General features: G+C 36.5%; 1 protein-coding gene across 1 annotated transcript in view; it reads right to left on the bottom strand.

Moving 5' to 3' along the window:
* LOC110457424 (la-related protein 1B-like) overlaps positions 1 to 20,958 on the bottom strand; it is a 51,635-nt gene extending 30,677 nt beyond the window's left edge. The window contains exons 1-5 of the mRNA XM_021508703.1: positions 19,944 to 20,958; positions 12,105 to 12,181; positions 3,929 to 3,982; positions 2,699 to 2,882; positions 2,205 to 2,363 (exon numbers count right to left, since the gene is read on the bottom strand). Coding sequence (XP_021364378.1) covers positions 2,205 to 2,363; positions 2,699 to 2,882; positions 3,929 to 3,982; positions 12,105 to 12,181; positions 19,944 to 20,340 — 871 coding nt within the window. The 5' untranslated portion in view covers positions 20,341 to 20,958. The remainder of the gene's footprint in view (positions 1 to 2,204; positions 2,364 to 2,698; positions 2,883 to 3,928; positions 3,983 to 12,104; positions 12,182 to 19,943) is intronic.
* Positions 20,959 to 22,122: the final 1,164 nt, after the last annotated feature.

Here is a 22,122-nt window from a genome sequence, read left to right as displayed (position 1 = left end):
GACATGAAGAACACCAAACAATTGTGATTTCAGCAATTCTTCTTTGAAAGAAAAGATTGGAAAGTATTTGGCTGTTTTGAGCCCGTTAATATTTATTTTTCAAACTCCAACTTTTATTCTTATCGGTTCAATTCGCATGAATGTCACCTTGTGAATTCCTGCCGGCTAATAGTATCACGCAACCTTGACTCTTTGCAGTACACAAACTTGCCAACTTCGCTTCTTTCCTCATGTTGTTTTGACACATTCCTACTGTCAAGATTGAATAGTTCAGCATGATTTTACCCAAGAACATTTTAATCCCAGAGTGCTTATTACGATGCTATTCTTCGTTATGTTTCCCTATACGTGGTATTTATCAATTCAACGTCCTGAAAAGTTTGGCCTACTTTACTCAAGTTAATTTATCTGATTCTATTGTATAATATGACTTAAATTTGCAACTTTTTGTAATAGTTAAATTGGCAATGCAATCAGGGTTATTTAATGAAATTTAACTCGAAAAATTTACGATAAATCATCGCGACCAAACACTGGTTTTGGATTGTTCTTGAGTATCGTGTCCACTCCTTTCTTGGCACTTCATTTTTCCTTTAAACTAGAAAATGTCTGTAAGACATAAATGTCCCCCGCTGCCATGTGAAATTAGTTTCAGTATTCTATAAAAAAAATTACAACCACTTTGATCTTGATACCCTGAAACATGCACACACACAAGGTACTACACTTTGCATAAAGTTTGACCAAAATCCATGAAAGAATTAAATTGCTAAGTGTTTAAATTGAATCAGTTGATAATTTTCTATATATATAGCAACCGTAACCTTGGCCTTGACCTTGGAACCCTGAAACACAACAATGTCCGAAGTATACTCATACTTGACCTTTGCATAAATTTTGACCAAAATCCATGAAAGAATGAAATTGTACTCATACTTGACCTTTGCATAAAGTTTGACCAAAATCCATGAAAGAATGAAATTGCTAAGTGTTTAAATTGAATCAGTTGATAATTTTCTATATATATAGCAACCGTAACCTTTGCCTTGACCTTGGAACCCTGAAACACAACAATGTCCGAAGTATACTCATACTTGACCTTTGCATAAATTTTGACCAAAATCCATGAAAGAATGAAATTGTACTCATACTTGACCTTTGCATAAAGTTTGACCAAAATCCATGAAAGAATGAAATTGCTAAGTGTTTAAATTGAATCAGTTGATGATTTTCTATATATAGCAAGTGTGACCTTGGCCTTGACCTTGGATCCCTGTAACACAACGATGTCCGAAGTATACTCATACTTTCACTAAGAGCTGGTATAATCCGACAGAAGCAAACACACGAAAGCATTTTTAGTGAAAAGCAACAGATGTCAAAATCTGGGACTGAAACCAAAATTAATAGTCCCATCTGGGGTTCCCCCAGCGGTGACTAATAATGGAATTCCAGAGTAGTACTTACTACTCTGGGATTTTACTCAAACGTAAAACTAGTCTTAGTCTTTGTTTATTGACATTGCATTTCATCAAAATTGAATGATATTTAAGGAAGTTATCATGCTGAAACCATGCTGTGGACAGAAGCTCACCACACTGTATCAAATCTTGCCAAAGGTTTGGTGGGTAGATATTTAATCGAGTGTACAGCTTGACACATAAGCAAACCCTACAACCATTGTATTTGAAATTACACGCAGAACAATAAGAAACTGTATGGCTCTACTAAGTTTTACAACTATGCAGGAGAGCATTAAATTTCAGATCAAAATGAAATGAGAATGCTCCATATTTTATACTGCTAGTCAGTAATTTTAAACGCATAATAATAAAGGAAATATGAATATGTATAGAAACATCAACATGATGTGTAAATCTCTTTTGTAAATATAAATCTGTAGTGTAGGTGTATGTCTGCTGTGTAAATAAAAGTATTTTTGTAGCATTTTCTTTTGAAGGTGTACTTTTTATAAAGTATGAAATTGATAAGTCTATATATATATATCTTTTGTGTAAATGAAAAGTGATGCAAGTGTGAATATTAACTAGGTGTGTGGAACTCGATAGATTTCAAACTGGTATAAGGGAGGTAACTCAAAGTCAGGGAAAGAAGTTTGATGCAAACAACTTAACGCACCAATTCTCAATATTGTTTAAGCATAAATTGTTCGTGTCTGATTTATTATTTTAAGATTCACTTACTGTTTTCTCCACGCGTTTCATCTCTCTTATCGCCTCCCCTGACTGTCCTCTCCTGGACTTTGGCTGAATCACGTCGTGGGGGTAGTCTCCCCTGACTTCGGCTTCGCCTCCCAGACTTTGGAGGCTCTATGTCCAAGGGTACCCACTTTTGTTTTGATTCTGTAGCACAGAGGTAACATTGTACACAATTTCTCGTACTGAAAATTTACCTAGGAACTCGGCCTACTTTATTTGATGTACATATAGACAGAAGAGTTCAGAATGCACCTACTTTTGACAGACATACTGTCAAGTCAGAGGAGTTCAGAATACACCTACTTTTGACAGACATCTAGTTTACAAATAAAATGAAAGTTGTCCCCCCCCCCAAAAAATAACAGTATCCTGTTAACAACTGTCATGATAATCAAGTTCCACCATAATTTTGTTTTCAGTTCAATGCACATTTTTCTCATCAAAAGTTAATATTCGAAGTCTCTACAACAAAAGTTTACCTTTCTTTCCTTTCCTGTTCTTTGGTGTTTTCTGTGCCTCTGCATTCTCTTTGTTCTCTTTGGCAGAGTCGTCCCCTCCTGAATCCACCTGTGTGGGTGGTGCCTGCTGGGTAGGAAGGGGCTGTTGGGCCTGTGGTAAGCCTGGCAGAGACTTCATTGGTACGGGTTTCTTTGTGCCAGGGGACTACAATCAGATTCAGTAATCATCAGTATGATATACAGATCTTCTTACATGAAATACAAAAGGGATTTCATCTGCAGTTGCAATCATTTTGTTGGGGGTTTTCATCAAATTTTGAAGAAAAACATCAATATTTTTTTTGGTCATAAATACATGTGCAGGATAAACAAAAACCGTTATCTTTGTCATATCAAAGCTGTATTCCTATCACTTATTTTGGCTTTTTTTTTTTTTTTAAATCGGTTTCCTCTTGCATCATATGACTCATGCAGTGCAGACTGAAAGCTGGGTTTATTTTATTTGGTGGGTAAACAATGCCATTTTTACAAAATATGAATTTTCATTAAAATATAAACCAAAGATTGTAGGTTCCTTTCTTATGGAAGTGTATCAAGATGGCAAATAGTCTCACACACCTTGAATGTTTACACCTCTCACTTCACATCAAAACAGCATATATTTCATGTTGTCTTATGCATGACATCTCTCATAAGAACATTTTTACACTCCACTGGATATTTGAGACAGAAGACGAACTTTTAAACAAATGTATCTCATGATATTGTATTAAACTTGATGGGTTACCTCACATTGAATGATGAATATCAAGACTTGATAACTCTTGTATAGCAGAATATGATAACTAGAAATGTGTCCAATATCAAAGATTTACTTTCTGTACAAACAAGTAGAAAGTAAAACTTTGATATTACATATTTTCAAACTGATGAATCGTATTAAAGATATCAGAAATGTGTCTGTATCGATGCCCAGCTTTAATTTCACAATAAAGAACGAATTACAAAGAAATGTCAGAGGCTAAGGTCAAAGGTCAAGAATACAAAAAGTCATGTAACAATGCTGTACTCATAGAAGAGAGCTTACATGTGAATTTGTGCAATCTTAGCTGTAATACTTAGTTCGTAACTCAACAAAACACATAAACTGAAACAGACAAACTTATGTACGAGAGGACAACTTCCGTAACACATGCCCTGAAACACTTCTTGGCTGGGCATAAATTAAGGATTATCTTTCTCTTTTCTTACCTCAGTGGTTTCGTTGAGAGCAGGCCAGTTTTCATCACTTAATGGCAGTGATTTCTGAAATGACAGGGAAAGCATACATAAAACACAAGCTTACCATGCCCAGTTTGATCATTTACACATTAAGTAATATATTCTATAATGATCACAGTATCCTAATCTTAACTTCCATCTGTTTTCTTTAGCTCACGAAATACAGCTCATTATACTCCGATCCATTTTTTTTCCAACTCTATAATAATATACTGGAATGTTTTCAGAAGTAAGAAACGGACATTTTTTTTTAATTAATTTTTCATGGCTATAACAGCAAATACTATAAATTGGTTGAGGGACACAGCCAATAAGGATCCCTATCCTGCCTGAGGCAAATCATTAGAGAATTCTGCTGCAGTTTTCTGAACATACAGTAACATAATCTACATTTAATTTCAGATTAAACTTAAGCCTAATTTGACTGGTATTTTTCCGAAGATTAGGTAGCTCACTTGGTGAGAGACACAGTACAGAATGATCTAACGACAAGGGCTCAAATCTTGATATGTCTCTAATGCACAATCAAAACAATATTAATTTTCCACCTTAAAAGTTCCACAAGTTATGCATTTCATTTCAGAAATTATTTATCAAGGCCATTGTGATGCTGGAAATAGCTATCCATTGCATTGTTGCAGCTCTGGCAGTGGTACAGGGATTCATAAAGGAAATCTGTAGTGAAACTCTGCTGCTTGTTATAGATAATCAGCTAGACTGTAAGTAGAATGCCTGCCTGTTTCTGAAAGACAAGTGTGCATCATTATGCCTGTTTCTGAAAGACAAGTGTGCGTCATTATTACAACAAGAAAATGGAAGGATGACACTGTGTATCTAGTCTCCATCTATTAAGGTCATCTATTTTAGGAACTACCGACAAAACATCCTAGTTCAACACTCTACTGTATAACATATAAGTCTATTTATAGTTAATTCAAGTATGTTAAAACTTGACCCATTCACCTAGGAATACTATTATATTTCTGTAACTATATTAGAATGAATAATTCTGATTTCAGAACCTAATACAACTATATCTGTAAGCCACAGGCAACTATCAAGGACCACTTAAGAATGTACACCTCTGAGAAGTCAAAAATTTCCTGTATTAAACTTTTTTTCTTACATGGATTTTTGGAAAAAGGAGTTAATGGCATAGCAGAAAATGCCCAAAAAAATATATGTCCGTGTATTCGTTTTAGCGCTATGATCGGTCAAAGATACCAATTTAACACAACATGTGATTTTAGGTGATTTTTTGGGTTTTGACCATTTGCAGAACAAATTCATACAATTTTTTCCAAGTGTGTTATCAGATATGTATGAATGTTTGTAGAATTGATGAAAATATTATTTTCTTTTAATTTATGGAAGTAAAATTTCTTAATCTTATGCTCTTAACTCAGAAAGCCATTTTTTGCAGATAAAATGCTTGATAGAAAAAGTTCTGGTATTAAACTTTTTTTAATATTTAATGAATGAAATGAAAATGTGTTTCTCTTTCTAAAACATCTACAAAAATGGGGGGTCAGTGTGCTTCTTTTTTTGTCCCATTATCATTTGTGTTATTTTTTTACCTTTTTCGGGGTCAAAAATCAAAAGTGCTTCAGTAACACTAAATACGTAAAAAAAATATATAAATAATGTATAATTTTCCAGTTTCCTGCATATTATTTTTATCATATTGAACATTATAAAGTTGTACAGCAAAATTGAACCTGCTACAATTAACAAGAGGCCCATGGGCCTTAACGGTCACCTGAGTCTATAGTATTTATTTTTGTTGTTGAAATATGTACCAATTTGAGTAAAAAATAGTATAATGTTAACTTAACTTTGTCAGGACCATGAGCTGATCATTCCTAGACCAATTTTAAGTGAGATCGGCCTATTAGAACTTAGTAGCAAAATAGCGGCCATGGCAGCCAAATTGTATTTCTGATTGACCCGAAAAATAACAACACTTTGTCAGGACCATGATTCGATCATTCCTACAAAGTTTCAGTTCAATCGGCCAAGTAGATCTTTACTTTAAGTTTGAAATAGTTTACCAAAATGGCAGCTGTGGTGGCCATATTGGATTTCTGATCGACCTGAAAAATAACAACACTTTGTCAGGACCATGAGTCAATCATTCCTACAAAGTTTCAGTTCAATCGGCCTAGCAGAACTTGACTTTAAGTTTGAAATATGTTTTCAAAATGGTGGCCGTGGCGGCCATATTGGATTTATGATTGACCTGAAAAATAACAACACTTTGTCAGGACCATGAGTCGATCATTCCTACAAACTTTAAGTTCAATCGGTCCAGCAGAACTTGACTTTAAGTTTGAAATAGGTTTTCAAAATGGCGGCCGTGGTGGCCATATTGGATTTCTGATCGACCCAAAAAATAACAACACTTTGTCAGGACCATGAGGCGATCATTCCTACCAACTTTCAGTTCAATCGGTCCAGCAGAACTTGACTTTAAGTTTGAAATAGGTTTTCAAAATGGTGGCCGTGGCGGCCATATTGGATTTCTGATCGACCCGAAAAATAACAACACTTTGTCAGGACCATGAGGCGATCATTCCTACCAACTTTCAGTTCAATCGGTCCAGCAGAACTTGACTTTAAGTTTGAAATAGGTTTTCAAAATGGCGGCCGTGGCGGCCATATTGGATTTCTGATCGACCCGAAAAATAACAACACTTTGTCAGGACCATGAGGCGATCATTCCTACCAACTTTCAGTTCAATCGGTCCAGCAGAACTTGACTTTAAGTTTGAAATAGGTTTTCAAAATGGCGGCCGTGGCGGCCATATTGGATTTCTGATCGACCCGAAAAATAACAACACTTTGTCAGGACCATGAGGCGATCATTCCTACCAACTTTCAGTTCAATCGGTCCAGCAGAACTTGACTTTAAGTTTGAAATAGGTTTTCAAAATGGCGGCCGTGGCGGCCATATTGGATTTCTGATCGACCCGAAAAATAACAACACTTTGTCAGGACCATGAGGCGATCATTCCTACCAACTTTCAGTTCAATCGGTCCAGCAGAACTTGACTTTAAGTTTGAAATAGGTTTTCAAAATGGCGGCCGTGGCGGCCATATTGGATTTCTGATCGACCCGAAAAATAACAACACTTTGTCAGGACCATGAGGCGATCATTCCTACCAACTTTCAGTTCAATCGGCCCAGCAGAACTTGACTTTAAGTTTGAAATGTAAAATGTTAACGGACGACGGACGACGACGGACGAAAACGGATAGCAATAGGTCACTTGAGCTAAAGCTCAGGTGACCTAAAAATGGCGACACAATGACAATTGAAGTGACCAATCTAGTGTCAAAAAAGGTGAAATTTTGGCCTTTTTTGAAGAGCAAGAAATACACATTAATACACATTTTCAAAATGGCCGCCGAATTGGTAATTTTTTTAAATCCTTGTAAAAAAAGTTCTACAAACAACAGGCATCTAGTTTTTTGACATCTTTTTCAGGTGCGTGTATGCTAATAAACCTGATCATAATTTGTTAAATATTACAAAAACCCATTACACCAGATCAAAACGAGACTTGAACGTGATTGAAACCTCAGAGGAGTACATCCTTAAGGACTAACACTTGGTCATAATTTGTTGTAATTGGTTTGGTTTGTTATAATTTGTCCTATTAACAGCTATGGTCATTTGAGGATGTGCCAGGTTTTGGTACGTACACATATATCCCAGGATTGCTAACTTCCATGACAGTGAATAGACCTCATTTTTCTGTATAATCCCATTGAATATCATCCAGCAATGTGATGTCATTAGAATTATACCAATCAACATCGTAACATAGTGTCATAGATAGGTGCATCTATGTACATCAATTTTAAGATTTATGTACGATGTTTAATAATACCATGTAAAATGGTAATGTAAACATTGTACATAAATCTTAAAATTGTTTAAAATTGACAAGGGTAACGACTTCTGTTCACACAAATACATTTCATACACTCTTAGTAATGTGTGCAAAAATATCAAGAATAATTGTTTTCTACTTCAAAAAGTCATTTCAAGAAACATCTTTCTTTCAAAAAGAAAACTGGTTTTGTAACTGTCTTTGGGGTTTTGTAACTGTCTTTGGTTTTGTAACTGTCTTTGGTTTTGTAACTGTCTTTGGTTTTGTAACTGTCTTTGGTGTTTTTTTTGTAACTGTCTTTGGTTTTGTAACTGTCTTTGGTTTTTTGTAACTGTCTTTGATTTTTTAACTGTCTTTGGTTTTGTAACTGTCTTTGGTTTTTTGTAACTGTCTTTGGTTTTGTAACTGTCTTTGGTTTTTTAACTGTCTTTGGTTTTTTAACTGTCTTTGGTTTTGTAACTGTCTTTGGTTTTATACCTGTCTTTGGTTTTTTGTAACTGTCTTTGGTTTTGTATCTGTCTTTGGTTTTGTAACTGTCTTTGGTTTTGTAACTGTCTTTGGTTTTATAACTGTCTTTGTTTTTTTGTAACTGTCTTTGGTTTTTTGTAACTGTCTTTGTTTTTGTAACTGTCTTTGGTTTTGTAACTGTCTTTGGTTTTGTAACTGTCTTTGGTTTTGTAACTGTCTTTGGTTTTGTAACTGTCTTTGGTTTTGTAACTGTCTTTGGTTTTTTGTAACTGTCTTTGGTTTTGTAACTGTCTTTGGTTTTGTAACTGTCTTTGGTTTTGTAACTGTCTTTGGTTTTGTAACTGTCTTTGGTTTTGGTTTTGTAACTGTCTTTGGTTTTGTAACTGTCTTTTGTTTTTTGTAACTGTCTTTTGGATCATCAATGTCTTCCTGAATTGAAAACCATCAAATGTCTTTGATAGGTTAATAAAACCTTAACATATATATGCCCTTTACACACTGGAAACACCTATATCAGCCTGTGGGTTTATGTATTGAACATTGATATGGGGAAGCTTATGGAAATGATTGTGTTAAAAATATTTTAATTTATATATTACACAGTAATTATTAATAGTTACATCGAACAAAGAACAAAGATTATGGTGGCTGAATGTCCTGTATTACAGACAATATCTATCCAAAAATGTGTCAACAGGTTATTTTATACGAAGAAAAAGCTAAGAAATTCCATCATCATTACTTTACAGTTCAAGCTAAATGTACACTGCTTACAAAAGCTATGTACATCAGTTATGTATGTTCTAACCTAGCTCACAGCTGGTACGGAGATTAAATCAAATCTCTATTTAATAAGCAAACATAAACATTAAGTTTATTGTGACAAAAATATGCTAGCAATCAATCAAGTATTCAATTTTTTGTTAAAATGCATTCATATAATATTGTTTAGCCCCATGCACATGCAATACACCTGATTCTTCTAAATTGGGGAAATGACACATTCCTGTAGTGACCAACATGGGTCACCTTACACAATCTCCATGAGGTCAGGGAGTCCTACCTGTGTGGTTTCTACGTCAGCAAATCTGTACCTACCTGTGCTGTGGCTAGTTCAGCCACTCCTACCTGTTATTTCTAGGTCAGCTAATTGAACCTGTGCTGTGGCTAGGTCAGTAAGTCCTACATGTGTTGTTTCTAGCTCAGCAAGTCCTACCTGTGTTGTGGCTAGGTCAGTAAGTCCTACCTGTGTTGTTGTTAGGTCAGTAAGTCCTACATGTGTTGTTTCTAGCTCAGCAAGTCCTACCTGTGTTGTGGCTAGGTCAGCAAGTCCTATCAGTGTTGTTTCTAGGTCAGGAAGCACTACCTGTGTTGTTGTTAGGTCAGCAAGGCCTTCCTATGTTGTTGTGAAGTCAACAAGTCCTACCTGTGTGGTTTCTAGGTCAGTGAGCCCTACCTGTGTGGTTTCTAGGTCAGCGAACCCTACCTGTATTGTTGTTAGGTCAGCAAGCCCTACCTATGTTGTTAGGTCAGCAAGCCCTAGCTACCTGTATTGTTGTTAGGTCAGCAAGCCCTACCTGTGTTGTTGTTAGGTCAATAAGCTCTAGCTACCTGTATTGTTGTTAGGTCAGCAAGTCCTACCTGTGTTGTTGTTAGGTCAGCAAGCCCTACCTGTGTGGTTTCTAGGTCAGTGAGCCATATACCTGTGTTGTTGTTAGGTCAGCAAGCCCTAACTGTGTTGTTGTTAGATCAGTGAGCCATACCTGTCTTGTTGTTAGGTCAGTGAGCCATACCTGTGTGGTTTCTAGGTCAGTGAGCCATACCTGTGTTGTTGTAAGGTCAGCAAGCCCTAACTGTGTTGTTGTTAGGTCAGTGAGCCATACCTGTGTTGTTGTTAGGTCAGTGAGCCATACCTGTGTGGTTTCTAGGTCAGTGAGCCATACCTGTGTTGTTGTTAGGTCAGCAAACCCTACTTGTGTTGTGTCTAGGTCAGAAAGCCATACCTGTGTGGTTTCTAGGTCAGTGAGCCATACCTGTGTTGTTGCTATGTAAGTGAGCCCTACCTGGGTGGTTTCTAGGTCAGCGAACCCTACCTGTGTTGTGTCTAGGTCAGTGAGCCATACCTGTGTTGTGTCTAGGTCAGCAAATCCTACCTGTGTTGTGTCTAGGTCAGAAAGCCATACCTGTGTGGTTTCTAGGTCAGTGAGCCATACCTGTGTTGTTGTTAGGTCAGTGAGCCATACCTGTGCTGTTGTTAGGTCAGCAAGCCCTACCTGTGTTGTGTCTAGGTCAATGAGCCATACCTGTGTTGTGTCTAGGTCAGCGAACCCTCCCTGTGTTGTGTCTAGGTCAGTGACCCATACCTGTGTTGTGTCTAGGTCAGCGAGCCCTACCTGTGTGGTTTCTAGGTCAGCGAAACCTACCTGTGTTGTGTCTAGGTCAGCGAACCCTCCCTGTGTTGTGTCTAGGTCAGTGAGCCCTACCTGTGTGGTTTCTAGGTCAGCGAACCCTACCCGTGTTGTGTCTATGTAAGTGAGCCCTACCTGTATTGTTGCTATGTACGTGAGCCCTACCTGTATTGTGTCTATGTATGTGAGACCTACCTGTATTTTTGCTATGTAAGTGAGCCCTACCTGTATTTTTGCTATGTAAGTGAGCCCTACCTGTATTGTTGCTATGTAAGTGAGCCCTACCTGTGTTGTGGCTAGGTAAGTGAGCCCTACCTGTGTGGTTTCTAGGTAAGTGAGCCCTACCTGTATTGTTGCTATGTAAGTGAGCCCTACCTGTGTTGTGTCTAGGTCAGTGAACCCTACCTGTGTGGTTTCTAGGTCAGCGAACCCTACCTGTATTGTTGCTATGTAAGTGAGCCCTACCTGTGTTGTGGCTAGGTAAGTGAGCCCTACCTGTGTGGTTTCTAGGTAAGTGAGCCCTACCTGTATTGTTGCTATGTACGTGAGCCCTACCTGTATTGCGTCTATGTATGTGAGACCTACCTGTATTTTTGCTATGTAAGTGAGCCCTACCTGTATTGTGTCTAAGTAAGTGAGCCCTACCTGTATTGTGTCTATGTAAGTGAGCCCTACCTGGATTGTTGCTATGTAAGTTAGCCCTACCTGTATTGTGTCTAAGTAAGTGAGCCCTACCTGCTACCTGTGTTGTTGTTAGGTCAGTAAGTCCTACCTGTGTTGTGGCTAGGTAAGTGAGCCCTACCTGGATTGTTGCTATGTAAGTGACCCCTACCTGTATTGTTGCTATGTAAGTGAGCCCTACCTGTATTGTTGCATTGTAAGTGAGCCCTACCTGTGTTGTTGCTATGTAAGTGAGCCCTACCTGTATTGTTGCTATGTAAGTGAGCCCTACCTGTATTCTTTCTATGTAAGTGAGGCCTACCTGCATTTTTGCTATGTAAGTGAGCCCTGCCTGTATTGTTGCATTGTAAGTGAGCGCTACCTGTGTTGTTGCTATGTAAGTGAGCCCTCCCTTTATTGTTGCATTGTAAGTGAGCCCTACCTGTATTATTGCTATGTAAGTGAGCCCTACCTGTATTTTTGGTATGTAAGTGAGCCCTACCTGTATTTTTGCTATGTAAGTGAGCCCTACCTGTATTGTGTGTCTATCTAAGTGAGCCCTACCTGTATTGTATCTATGTAAGTGAGCCCTACCTGTGTGGTTTCTAGGTCAGCGAACCCTACCTGTATTGTTGCTATGTAAGTGAGCCCTACCTGTATTGTTGCTATGAAAGTGAGCCCTACCTGTATTGTTGCTATGTAAGTGAGCCCTACCTGTGTGGTAACTTTTGGTTTTGTGGTCTCCGTAGTCTCTGTTGTCTCATTTACTGACTTGGGCTCCAAGGACTGATCTGAAAATACAACAAACACCATCAGTAACATAGCCAGGATCAAAATCAACAGTTCTTAATTATGAAACATGCATACGTCTTTCCTAGCTCCTTTGGTAAATATACATTATCATGATTAACAAACAATGGATGATGCATGCAACTTTTTTTATTGTCAATAAGTTATGGAACACAGGATAAATTCTTTGTTATCTTTGTTTCTATATATTTGTATTGCACATTCCACCATTACATAGAAGTGATGTGTCTTCATAAATAATATTTCTATTTAATAGAGTATGTACAAGTTCATACGGAGTAATAAACCATTTGACATGAAATGTGATAACAAAACAATTTGAATTATGTACTTTTCAACTTTATGACTCGAGTTAAACACTGTCTATCTACAGAAGACATCTTAGAGTACAAAACTAAAAAGGCCTCTATATAAACGTGTGGTTTGTAAAGGGTTTAATGTCCTATCAACTGCCATGGTCATTTAATGCTATGTATTATTGCTATGTATTATTACAATTATAACTGTTAATTCATTAACCTCAATATTTGTACTGCATGATGTTTTTAGTATATATAAGAACCTTAAATTATTATCATTCTAATTAACTGCATAATAAACATACCTCATTAAAAAAAATGTTGTACATCAAAGGATTAAAATAAAGTCTACTTGTATCATCCACAAGGTGGCGCATGTAGAGCCTTCAATTTCGTCATAACATAGTCCAAAGTTTCAGAGAAGCGTAAGAGAGCGTATACATAACCCCTGAAATTTCAAGGATGCTGGTTTCCCTAGCTCCAACCCCCATTTTTTGAATTCCTACTCTATAACCTGTATAAAAATAAGTTACAAACAAAGTATTCACCTATAGCTATCTATCAATACTTTTTGTGAGTGAACCATGAGACAAATATTACTTTTCTAAGCCTTGTATATATACTGTACCGGTACATGCCTTAACATGTACCCTTATATTTTGACAATTTTCAAGGAAGCACTGTTAAGTCAAAATCACACTTATAAATATATAAACCTTATACAATTGACAAATAAAATGTCTTTCCTACCTACCAAATGTTTTGCAATGCCAAACATAAACAAACACTTTTGTGTTTGGCCCAATGCCAGGTGAGGTTAAAAAGTAGCAACTCGCATGTACACTGAGAAACAAATGTTTCAAGTATAAGCAGCAATTTGTGTACCATTGACATAACTTCCTCTCCTGTTAGACAGATACCATATATAGTCAATCTATGTGTGTACTATCTATTCTATCTATTCAAAATGTTTTCCAGATGACAGTTATGTTCACCTGTTACTTAATACTGCCAGGCTTCAACATTCAAAACACTAAAACTTGCATTTAAAATTTGTCATGATAGTATCAAGTCATACTGAGAATAAAGAGTTTTTTCCTTCTGTTTTTGAGGGGTGGGGGTGGATGGGGAGAAATCGCAACATACTGTAAAACAAGTTTAATACACGTACGATGTCTATAAATAATATGAAGCAATTTTGGAATGACATATGACCTTCCATATGCTGACTGACATGTCATGTCTAAAACAATACACCTGAGCTGTACATCAGGTAAAAATATAGGTGTGTATATAATTATAATACACACATACATGTATGTATGTCCCGTAAGTTACAAGGTCATACAATCAAATTTTCCATCAAATAATCAAATTAATATACCAAACAGATCTTTGTTACAAACTACGATTCGAACACTGGGCATTGTAGCTTCCGGCCAAATTGAATCATTAATTAAATGAAACTCCGGAGAAAATAGGATACCACATGTTGCCACCACAAGAATGATGCCACTTTCCTGGGCCATATGTTTACCTGTAAGTTATATCCATCGCCACCAAAGTTCAGACTGTCACCAGCCAACAGAGCAAGGAAAGTAGCAGAACACCTGTCACAATATGTTGGTGATACTTTAAACTGCTACCGACTGCAGCCACACCCACACACAACACCAACGTATCACCACCTAACACAATGTGTATATGCACGCAAGTCCAGGACAGAGGATACGAAACTAACAAATCAATGAACATATGCTAGCTTTATTATATGGACTCATTTCCTGTCCTGCTACATGTAGCTCAGTGTCTTTCTCAAAAGTATATTACATGGCCCAAGGGCATTTTTCGGTCAGCACAAATAAACGTTATTTAGACAATTCATCATATTGAAGATTAATAAAATGAAATGAACGCTGTTCAATTTTCTCATTTTTAAATGTTTAAATGTTTAATTTACTTATTGCAATGGATTACAAATATAAATGTTTATGTGAATAGAACATATGTTGCGTCAATACATATATATATAGAATAAAAACATATTTTTTTTAGATCGTTCGCTATATATATATAGAAGAATGCAGCATTTTGCAGCAGATAGATTGCCGTTCAGAGTTTACTGTATCAGTATGGGGGAAGGATATAAAGACTAACATATTGCAGTACATATAATGTACTTGGATTATTTCTCTCTATAAAATATGTAAAAAAACCTCTGAAGTTTAGAAAACATCGAAATGCAAGATAAACACAGTGAAATTGTCAGCTATTATTATTGGTCTGAATTATTTATTCGAACAAACTCACAAATGACATGTCAGCTATTATTATTGGTCCGAATTATTTATTCAAACATATTCAAAAATGACATGCCAGCTATTATTATTGGTCAGAGTTATTTGTTTGAACAAACTCAATTTAGGCAACTTAAACTGATTAATTGACAAAGTTTAATGATCAATTTTCATAAGAACAATAGTGTGTAGATATTGCAGAGTTTTCATTACCATGAAGAATGATTAACACTTTGAAGCACATCTCTTGCTAGATATACCGTACTAACATCTGTACCGACAGGAGTTGAAGGCAGCAGATATGACTCAAAGTATTACGAGAGAAAAGTTACTTTCCAGTTGATATGTTGGATTTGTTGCTCATCTTCACTTTCAAGCTGGTTCAATGCTGGGACTATTACAGACAGCGACATTTTTTGGCTGAATTTTACTGCTGAATAACAGGGCCGTTTTCGTTTTAACAGTTGAACTGGTCAGACCACATTTGTTCGTTTATTAAATTAGATCGGACCTAGTAATCTGATGCTGCTTTCAGACGAGCCTTGACAAAGCCTTGCAAGGCCTGCATAAACATTTGCAGGCCGCCAACATTTATACCCGAAATTGTTACATTTATAATTTGACAAACCGGTTGTTCCGCATAAATGAACAGACTCCACGTTGTTTCCCCTATCTGAAAAGTGCCTTATTTTCTCAAAATGACCAAAAACTNCCAGTTGATAAAGGAGCAGGCTGTTGCAAAATTTAGGTTACAAAAACACGGACAGATAAACTGTTTGATGGTTGAAGGGAGGTAATCCTTACAATTTTGATCTCATTTTTTATTTGTGTTACTAACTTTGTAACTTTAAAAATTCAGTGCAAATGATACATTTCTTGATCTTACACGGGAGAAGGGAAATCAAGAAACTCTCACATTTTTTAGTAATACTTCGGCTTCTGCAAGAAAGATGAAGCAGGGGATACTACATCAGTTCCTCTTCTAATATAAAGTATAAAGATGTAATGATATGTTTCTTTAAAACAATTATGAATGAATCATTACTTCTTGTTAGATAAGGGAAACACCTAATTGATTATTGAACAGATTCAGACATCTTAACAAGAGGTCAGTTTGACCTGTATCACTCACCTGGTTTTATATTTAAGTCATTACAACTGAATGCATTAGTACATCTTTATATGAAATTTCCTCAAAACCAGACAAGATCTATGTTCTAACCCAACTGGGACCACACTATCTGACTTTCAACTAATCAGGGGCCTCCATTGAGTTGCCATGTTAACAGATTTTGAAATAAGTAATATGTCAATTTACATGGTGTACTTAGACAATACTTTAATTTTCATTCAACTATAAGCTTTTATAAACCTAGAAATCAATTTTTAACAATTTATGAAAACTACACCATAGAATATGATAATCTAGCTGTACCATTTCTTAAGACTGCAGGGGTCAAATCAACCTCATTCAACTAAGAAATGTTTGTTAATCTTCCTCAATAATGTTTTTGACCAAATTTTGTACAATCCACTAAGGCAATTAGGGGGTATTAGCGTCTAATTTTATAAGCGACAATTTTCCTGTTTGGGGCCCGGTCTTCCTAGCCCCAGGTGTCGAACCAGTCTCATTTATTAAGGAAATGATTGCCGTCCCCCAATGAAGTTTCGGAGCAAATTTGGTTGAAATCTTCTCTGGCATTTAGGAGGAGATGCGTTTTAAAGCAAATTTAGCTAAGTTCCCCTTCAGGGCCCCGCCACCCTGGCCTCAGGGGTCGAACCAACCTTATTTATTTAAGAAATGATTGCTCTCCCATAGTGATGCTTCAGACTAAATTTGGTTGAAATCCTATCTGGCGTTAAGGAGGAGATGCTGTGTTTTAAAGCAGATTTAGCTAAGTTCCCCTTCAGGGCCCCGCCCCCCTAACCTCAGGGGTCGAACCAACCTCATTTATTTAAGAAATGATTGCCCTTCCCTGCTGATGCTTCAGACTGAATTCGGTTGAAATCCTCCATGGCGTTTAGGAGGAGATAGGTTTTAAGAAAAAGTTGACGACGGATGCTGCGCCACGGCATAAGCTCACCACGGTCCTTCAGACATTGAAATGTTGTGTTGGTTTTATAATGATATATATATATTTCCATGCAATAGACAAACTAGTAATTATCCTTAGATTAATAAGAGATAGATCTTCAATGATTTCCTGTAGTTTGAAATATAATTGCCAATACACAGAAATCTGCAAAATAAGATTTCTTTCTTTATCATGGTTGGTTGGCACCTGTACTGTAAACACATGCAACTCTGATTTTGAAACCCAAAAAAACAATTTGAAAAAAACTGATTATTTACATTCAACCAATCTCATCTGACATAATATTGATGATTGTAGCATAACGTACAATTTACAACACAACAAAACTTCAATTTTGTCAGATTAAAAGTAAAAAAAGAAAGCATGAACCAGACTAAGGAAAATAATGTAGTAAATCAAGTATGATTTTTAATCATATCACCCTTAAATCTAACACAACATATATATTACCTAGTCCGCTAAAACTGACCATAATCGCAGACTCAAAAATTCTGATTGGTCGCCTGCTTATGGTCAGCTATCGACTGCTCTATAAAATACAGGGGATTGTCGTCGAAATCTGATGACAGCAATTTTGAGCATTTTAAATGTTTGTTAGAGAAAATATTTATACCTTTATTTCAGTTGATTCATTTTTCACTCACTTGACTAGATATCATGTCCGTGCTCGATACAATATGGACGCTTTATCATTTTATTCAATTGAGGTGCTTTCGATTGCTCACATTGACAGCCATCTTACGTACATCAATATGTATTGGCCAATGGCCAATCAGAATTGCTTCTGTCAATTGGACTTGTTGACATCAAAAACATGTGTACCAGTTTACTCTTTCATCGCAATCAAGTTGTTTTCTTAATTATAATGCTGATAAGTGCTGGGAATATCAGTTATTTTGATACATTGTACTACTAATTAATGTGATAAATATATATAAATCTGAGCTAATTAGTAGTGGTGTACCGATAATCGAAAACATCGATTAATTCGAGTTTGAAAAGGGTCCGATCCAATAATCAATTTTGCTGATGAAAGATCGATTATGTTCAATTGTATTGTAATCCTTTCCTAAATTCAAGCTGACACGATATCTGCATCGGCATTATAAATTTGGTGGTTAATATAACAAGAGGCCCATGGGCCTTAACGGTCACCTGAGTCTATAGTATTTATTTTTGTTGTTGAAATATGTACCAATTTGAGTAAAAAATAGTATAACGTTAACTTAACTTTGTCAGGACCATGAACTGATCATTCCTAGACCAATTTTAAGTGAGATCAGCCTATTAGAACTTAGTAGCAAAATAGCGGCCATGGCAGCCAAATTGTATTTCTGATTGACCCGAAAAATAACAACACTTTATCAGGACCATGATTTGATCATTCCTACCAACTTTCAGTTCAATCGGTCCAGCAGAACTTGACTTTAAGTTTGAAATAGGTTTTCAAAATGGCGGCCGTAGCGGCCATATTGGATTTCTGATCGACCCGAAAAAAAACAACACTTTGTCAGGACCATGAGGCTATCATTCCTATTAACTTTCAGTTCAATCGGCCCAGCAGAACTTGACTTTAAGTTTGAAATGTAAAATGTTAACGGACGGCGACGGACGAAAACGGATAGCAATAGGTCACTTGAGCTAAAGCTCAGGTGACCTAAAAATGGAATTGTAGATGGTAAAAAAGCGGAATCGCTTTCTGTTGCATCATGTGTATTCATGACGTATAATACATATATACATCTGCATTTTGTATCAACCAAAACTGCCATATTTGAAAGCTAGTAAAATGAAGCTAGCAGAGTGATTTTCGTGATAAATTATTATTAATATGCTTTGTTGTAGTGATTAGAGCATTCAAATGGGGGTAATTAATACCTAAACTGTGAGAACACCTAGTTGTCATTAAGTTTTGAGTCAAAACAGAGATATAATTGAATCCTTCCTTCAGCCTAGATTTTGGAAACGAGTATTTTCTCATTAGTCGGCACAACTACATCAGATAATAAATCGGCCGGCCTCTTATGTTACACATGTGGTCATTTGAACCGATAATTGATTATCAATCGATTATGGAGTTCCTATTATTGATCTTAAATATTTGACTGATTCCCAGCACTACTAATCAGTTTTTGTCTGCTAAAAAAACCATGTGTAACCAATGTTTACATTTGATCAAATTAACCGGAAGTACTTTTGATTGGCTAGTGCGCCCTATTGTTGAAGACAAAATGGCTGTCGATGTGAGCAGTCGAAAGCACTCCAATTGAATAAAATGATGTAGCATCCATAATGTATCGATGACATCTACATCTAGTCAAGTGAGTGAGAAATAAATCAACTGAAATAAAGGTATAAATATATTATCTAACAAACATTTAAAACGCTCACAATCGCTGTCGTCAGATTTTGAAGACAATCCCAGTGTTTAATAGAGCAGTCGATAGCTGACCATAAACAGGCGACCGATCAGAGTTTTTGAGTCTGCGATTATGGTCAGTTTTAGTGGACTACATATATAACCATCTGTGGCATGCATCTATTTTTTCCATTATATATCAAAAATTGTTGAAAATTTTCATAGCTTTACATTTACACATTCAATGGATTATTTGACTTCTTAGCAGTCTCAACAAGGCAACTTAGAATTTATTTAAATTACAATCCCAAATCATCATGATCAATATTGATAAGCTACTTAGCACTTACGTTATATCTACTAGCCTTGATCATCAGACTAGTGTTGTGTTCATTACAGGCAATGAACTAGCTAAGGTTCTTAATTGACCCAGGTGACAGACTGTATGCCCAACCATATTTGTCTTACATGATTACTATCCACAATTTGAGAAACAATATTAATAGATGATTTAGAATAACAATATTGAAACACTAATGATAAATGTAAGAAAACAAGCATACAAATTACCTGAAACATATACGGGAATACCTGGGAGTCACCAAATGTCCCTGTGACTTGCATGATCTTCTTGACACAGAGACAGGTGTTATTTTTCACATACATGTACAATGATTAACACATGTACTTACTTTCTTTCTGAATGACTGGGGCTTGTACAGGAGACACTGGCACAGGAACTGGTGCCTTAGCTACCGGAGCAACAGGTACTGGTTTTGGTGCTGCGACTGCCGGAGTCTTCCCCTTGTTCCATGGATTGGTTTTGGGAAGTGGTGCCTCAACAAAGTTCTTGTTGTCAAATTTCTTGACCTTAGACTGAGATTTGTCATCAGAGTCTTTTTTCCCTTCATTAGATTCGGATACCCCAGGGTCTGAACTGGTGCTATCTGACGTTGTCGGTTGTGATTGGGAAACGCTTGTATCTGAATTTTCTTCAGAAGTCTTTCTTGTATTTTCTGGGTCCTGCATTTCCGCAGAATCCGTCTGAAAGTGTTCACTCCTCGTCGTGGTACCAACGGCCGCAGCCATTGTTGAACAGCTGTTTATTACTCACGACCTCAATACACACGTCGTGACGATCAAATACGTGCACAACTAAATCTCAGCAATAACAGTTATCACAACTAGTCTTATATCAGTGTCAAAACAACAAATTGTCGAAAAACAATGCAAATTTATTTGTAAACAACACCTCAAATAAATTGTCACGCCAGGCTTCAGCCTCGATTTAGATCATGACCATATGCAATAAGTCTGGTCCATTTTAACTCAGAAGTTGGCACAGACATATATCAATAAAATTGGCAACCCACGAAAGGTTTCTTATATGTATGGATTTATGACTGGCATATTGCATACACTACCTCCAATCCTTCAAAACAGTGAATATGTTTATCAATTGATCCACAGGTCAAACAGGCTCTTTCGTGACCCAGGCCACGTTGTCCGATAGCCGATGTTTACGTCCGTTGTGCGACCTTTTAACAATGTCGTCCGAAAATAAAGGTACCATAAAAGCTTACTACACAACTGCATACGCTCAATGGAGTTAGTCTTGTATTTTATGTCAGAGGTACCCTCTGGCTAACATGGCATGAGAAATTAGCCAGTTTCTCTAAGAGCACATGTCGCCATTACCATAGAGGAAAGGACTGCGCATGTGTAACTCGACATCAATGTCATTTCAGAGCTCAATCGGTCTCACTTTATTCTTGCATCACACACCGATATACCCAAATTAAATTATACTGTTAAAAAACATAGTTACGTATAGGCCTAGGCCGTACGAGAGCGGTGTCAGTTGTTCTTGTTACCACATAATTTATTTTCACACTTATTAGTAAGGCCTACACTGTTTTTACTGATATATATTTAAAACCTCATTTCTTATAAACATTTATACCAAACACGTTCCTGGAACAGAAAAAATAGGAGATAACAAATCTATTGCCAAATTCAGAGATCCCGAATGCATCTTAAAAAATGTTAATCAAATATTCTATCAGCAATTCAAAAACTGAATTATCTAGCATATCCTGCTCCAGTAAAATTATTTTTGCCAGGGAATTCCTTATGTCTTTACTAATATTGCTGCAAAAAACTCATCCTAAACACTTGTACACAACATTTAACCTTGTAAAAGGAGTGAATTTTGAATTGATTTTGAGTTATTTACGAGTAAACAGCTGAGTTCTTAGCATTGTCGGCTGACCTTTATGTCCATATTTATCGTTGTTATGACCACGGAATGTTATAGATCTATATCTAAGTCCATGTTATAGCGCATTTATTTGTTATTATTATTATTATTTCTGAAACAGTAAAATGACAGTCTATACCATTTTTGTAATTAGAATTGTCCAGACATATATATATATATATTTTCATCCTTGGTTATATTTTCGTAACAAATGCTTTACTTGAACTATTTAGAATTATCAGTGTAGAAAAGCAAAAACTACCTGTTGGCACCCTAGAACGTTCTCTTGTCTGGACGGGGAAACTCAGTCAACAGATTTCTTCTTTGTCTGGACTGAGTAACTCAGTAAACAGATTTCTTCTTTGTCTGGACGGAGTAACTGAGTAAACAGATTTCTTCTTTGTCTGGACGGAGTAACTGAGTAAACAGATTTCTTCTTTGTCTGGACGGAGTAACGCAGTAAACAGATTTCTTCTTTGTCTGGACTGAGTAACTCAGTAAACAGATTTTCTTCTTTTTCTGGACGGGGATACTCAGTAAACCGATTTCTTCTTTTTCTGGACGGAGTAACTCAGTAAACAGATTTCTTCTTTGTCTGGACGGGTAACTCA

This window comes from Mizuhopecten yessoensis, unplaced genomic scaffold (assembly GCF_002113885.1).
Source record: "Mizuhopecten yessoensis strain PY_sf001 unplaced genomic scaffold, ASM211388v2 scaffold9133, whole genome shotgun sequence".
In the NCBI taxonomy this organism is placed as follows: Eukaryota; Metazoa; Mollusca; class Bivalvia; order Pectinida; family Pectinidae; genus Mizuhopecten; species Mizuhopecten yessoensis.
The sequence above is the reverse complement of the archived record's forward strand: the minus strand, read 5'-3'. Positions and strand labels throughout refer to the sequence as shown.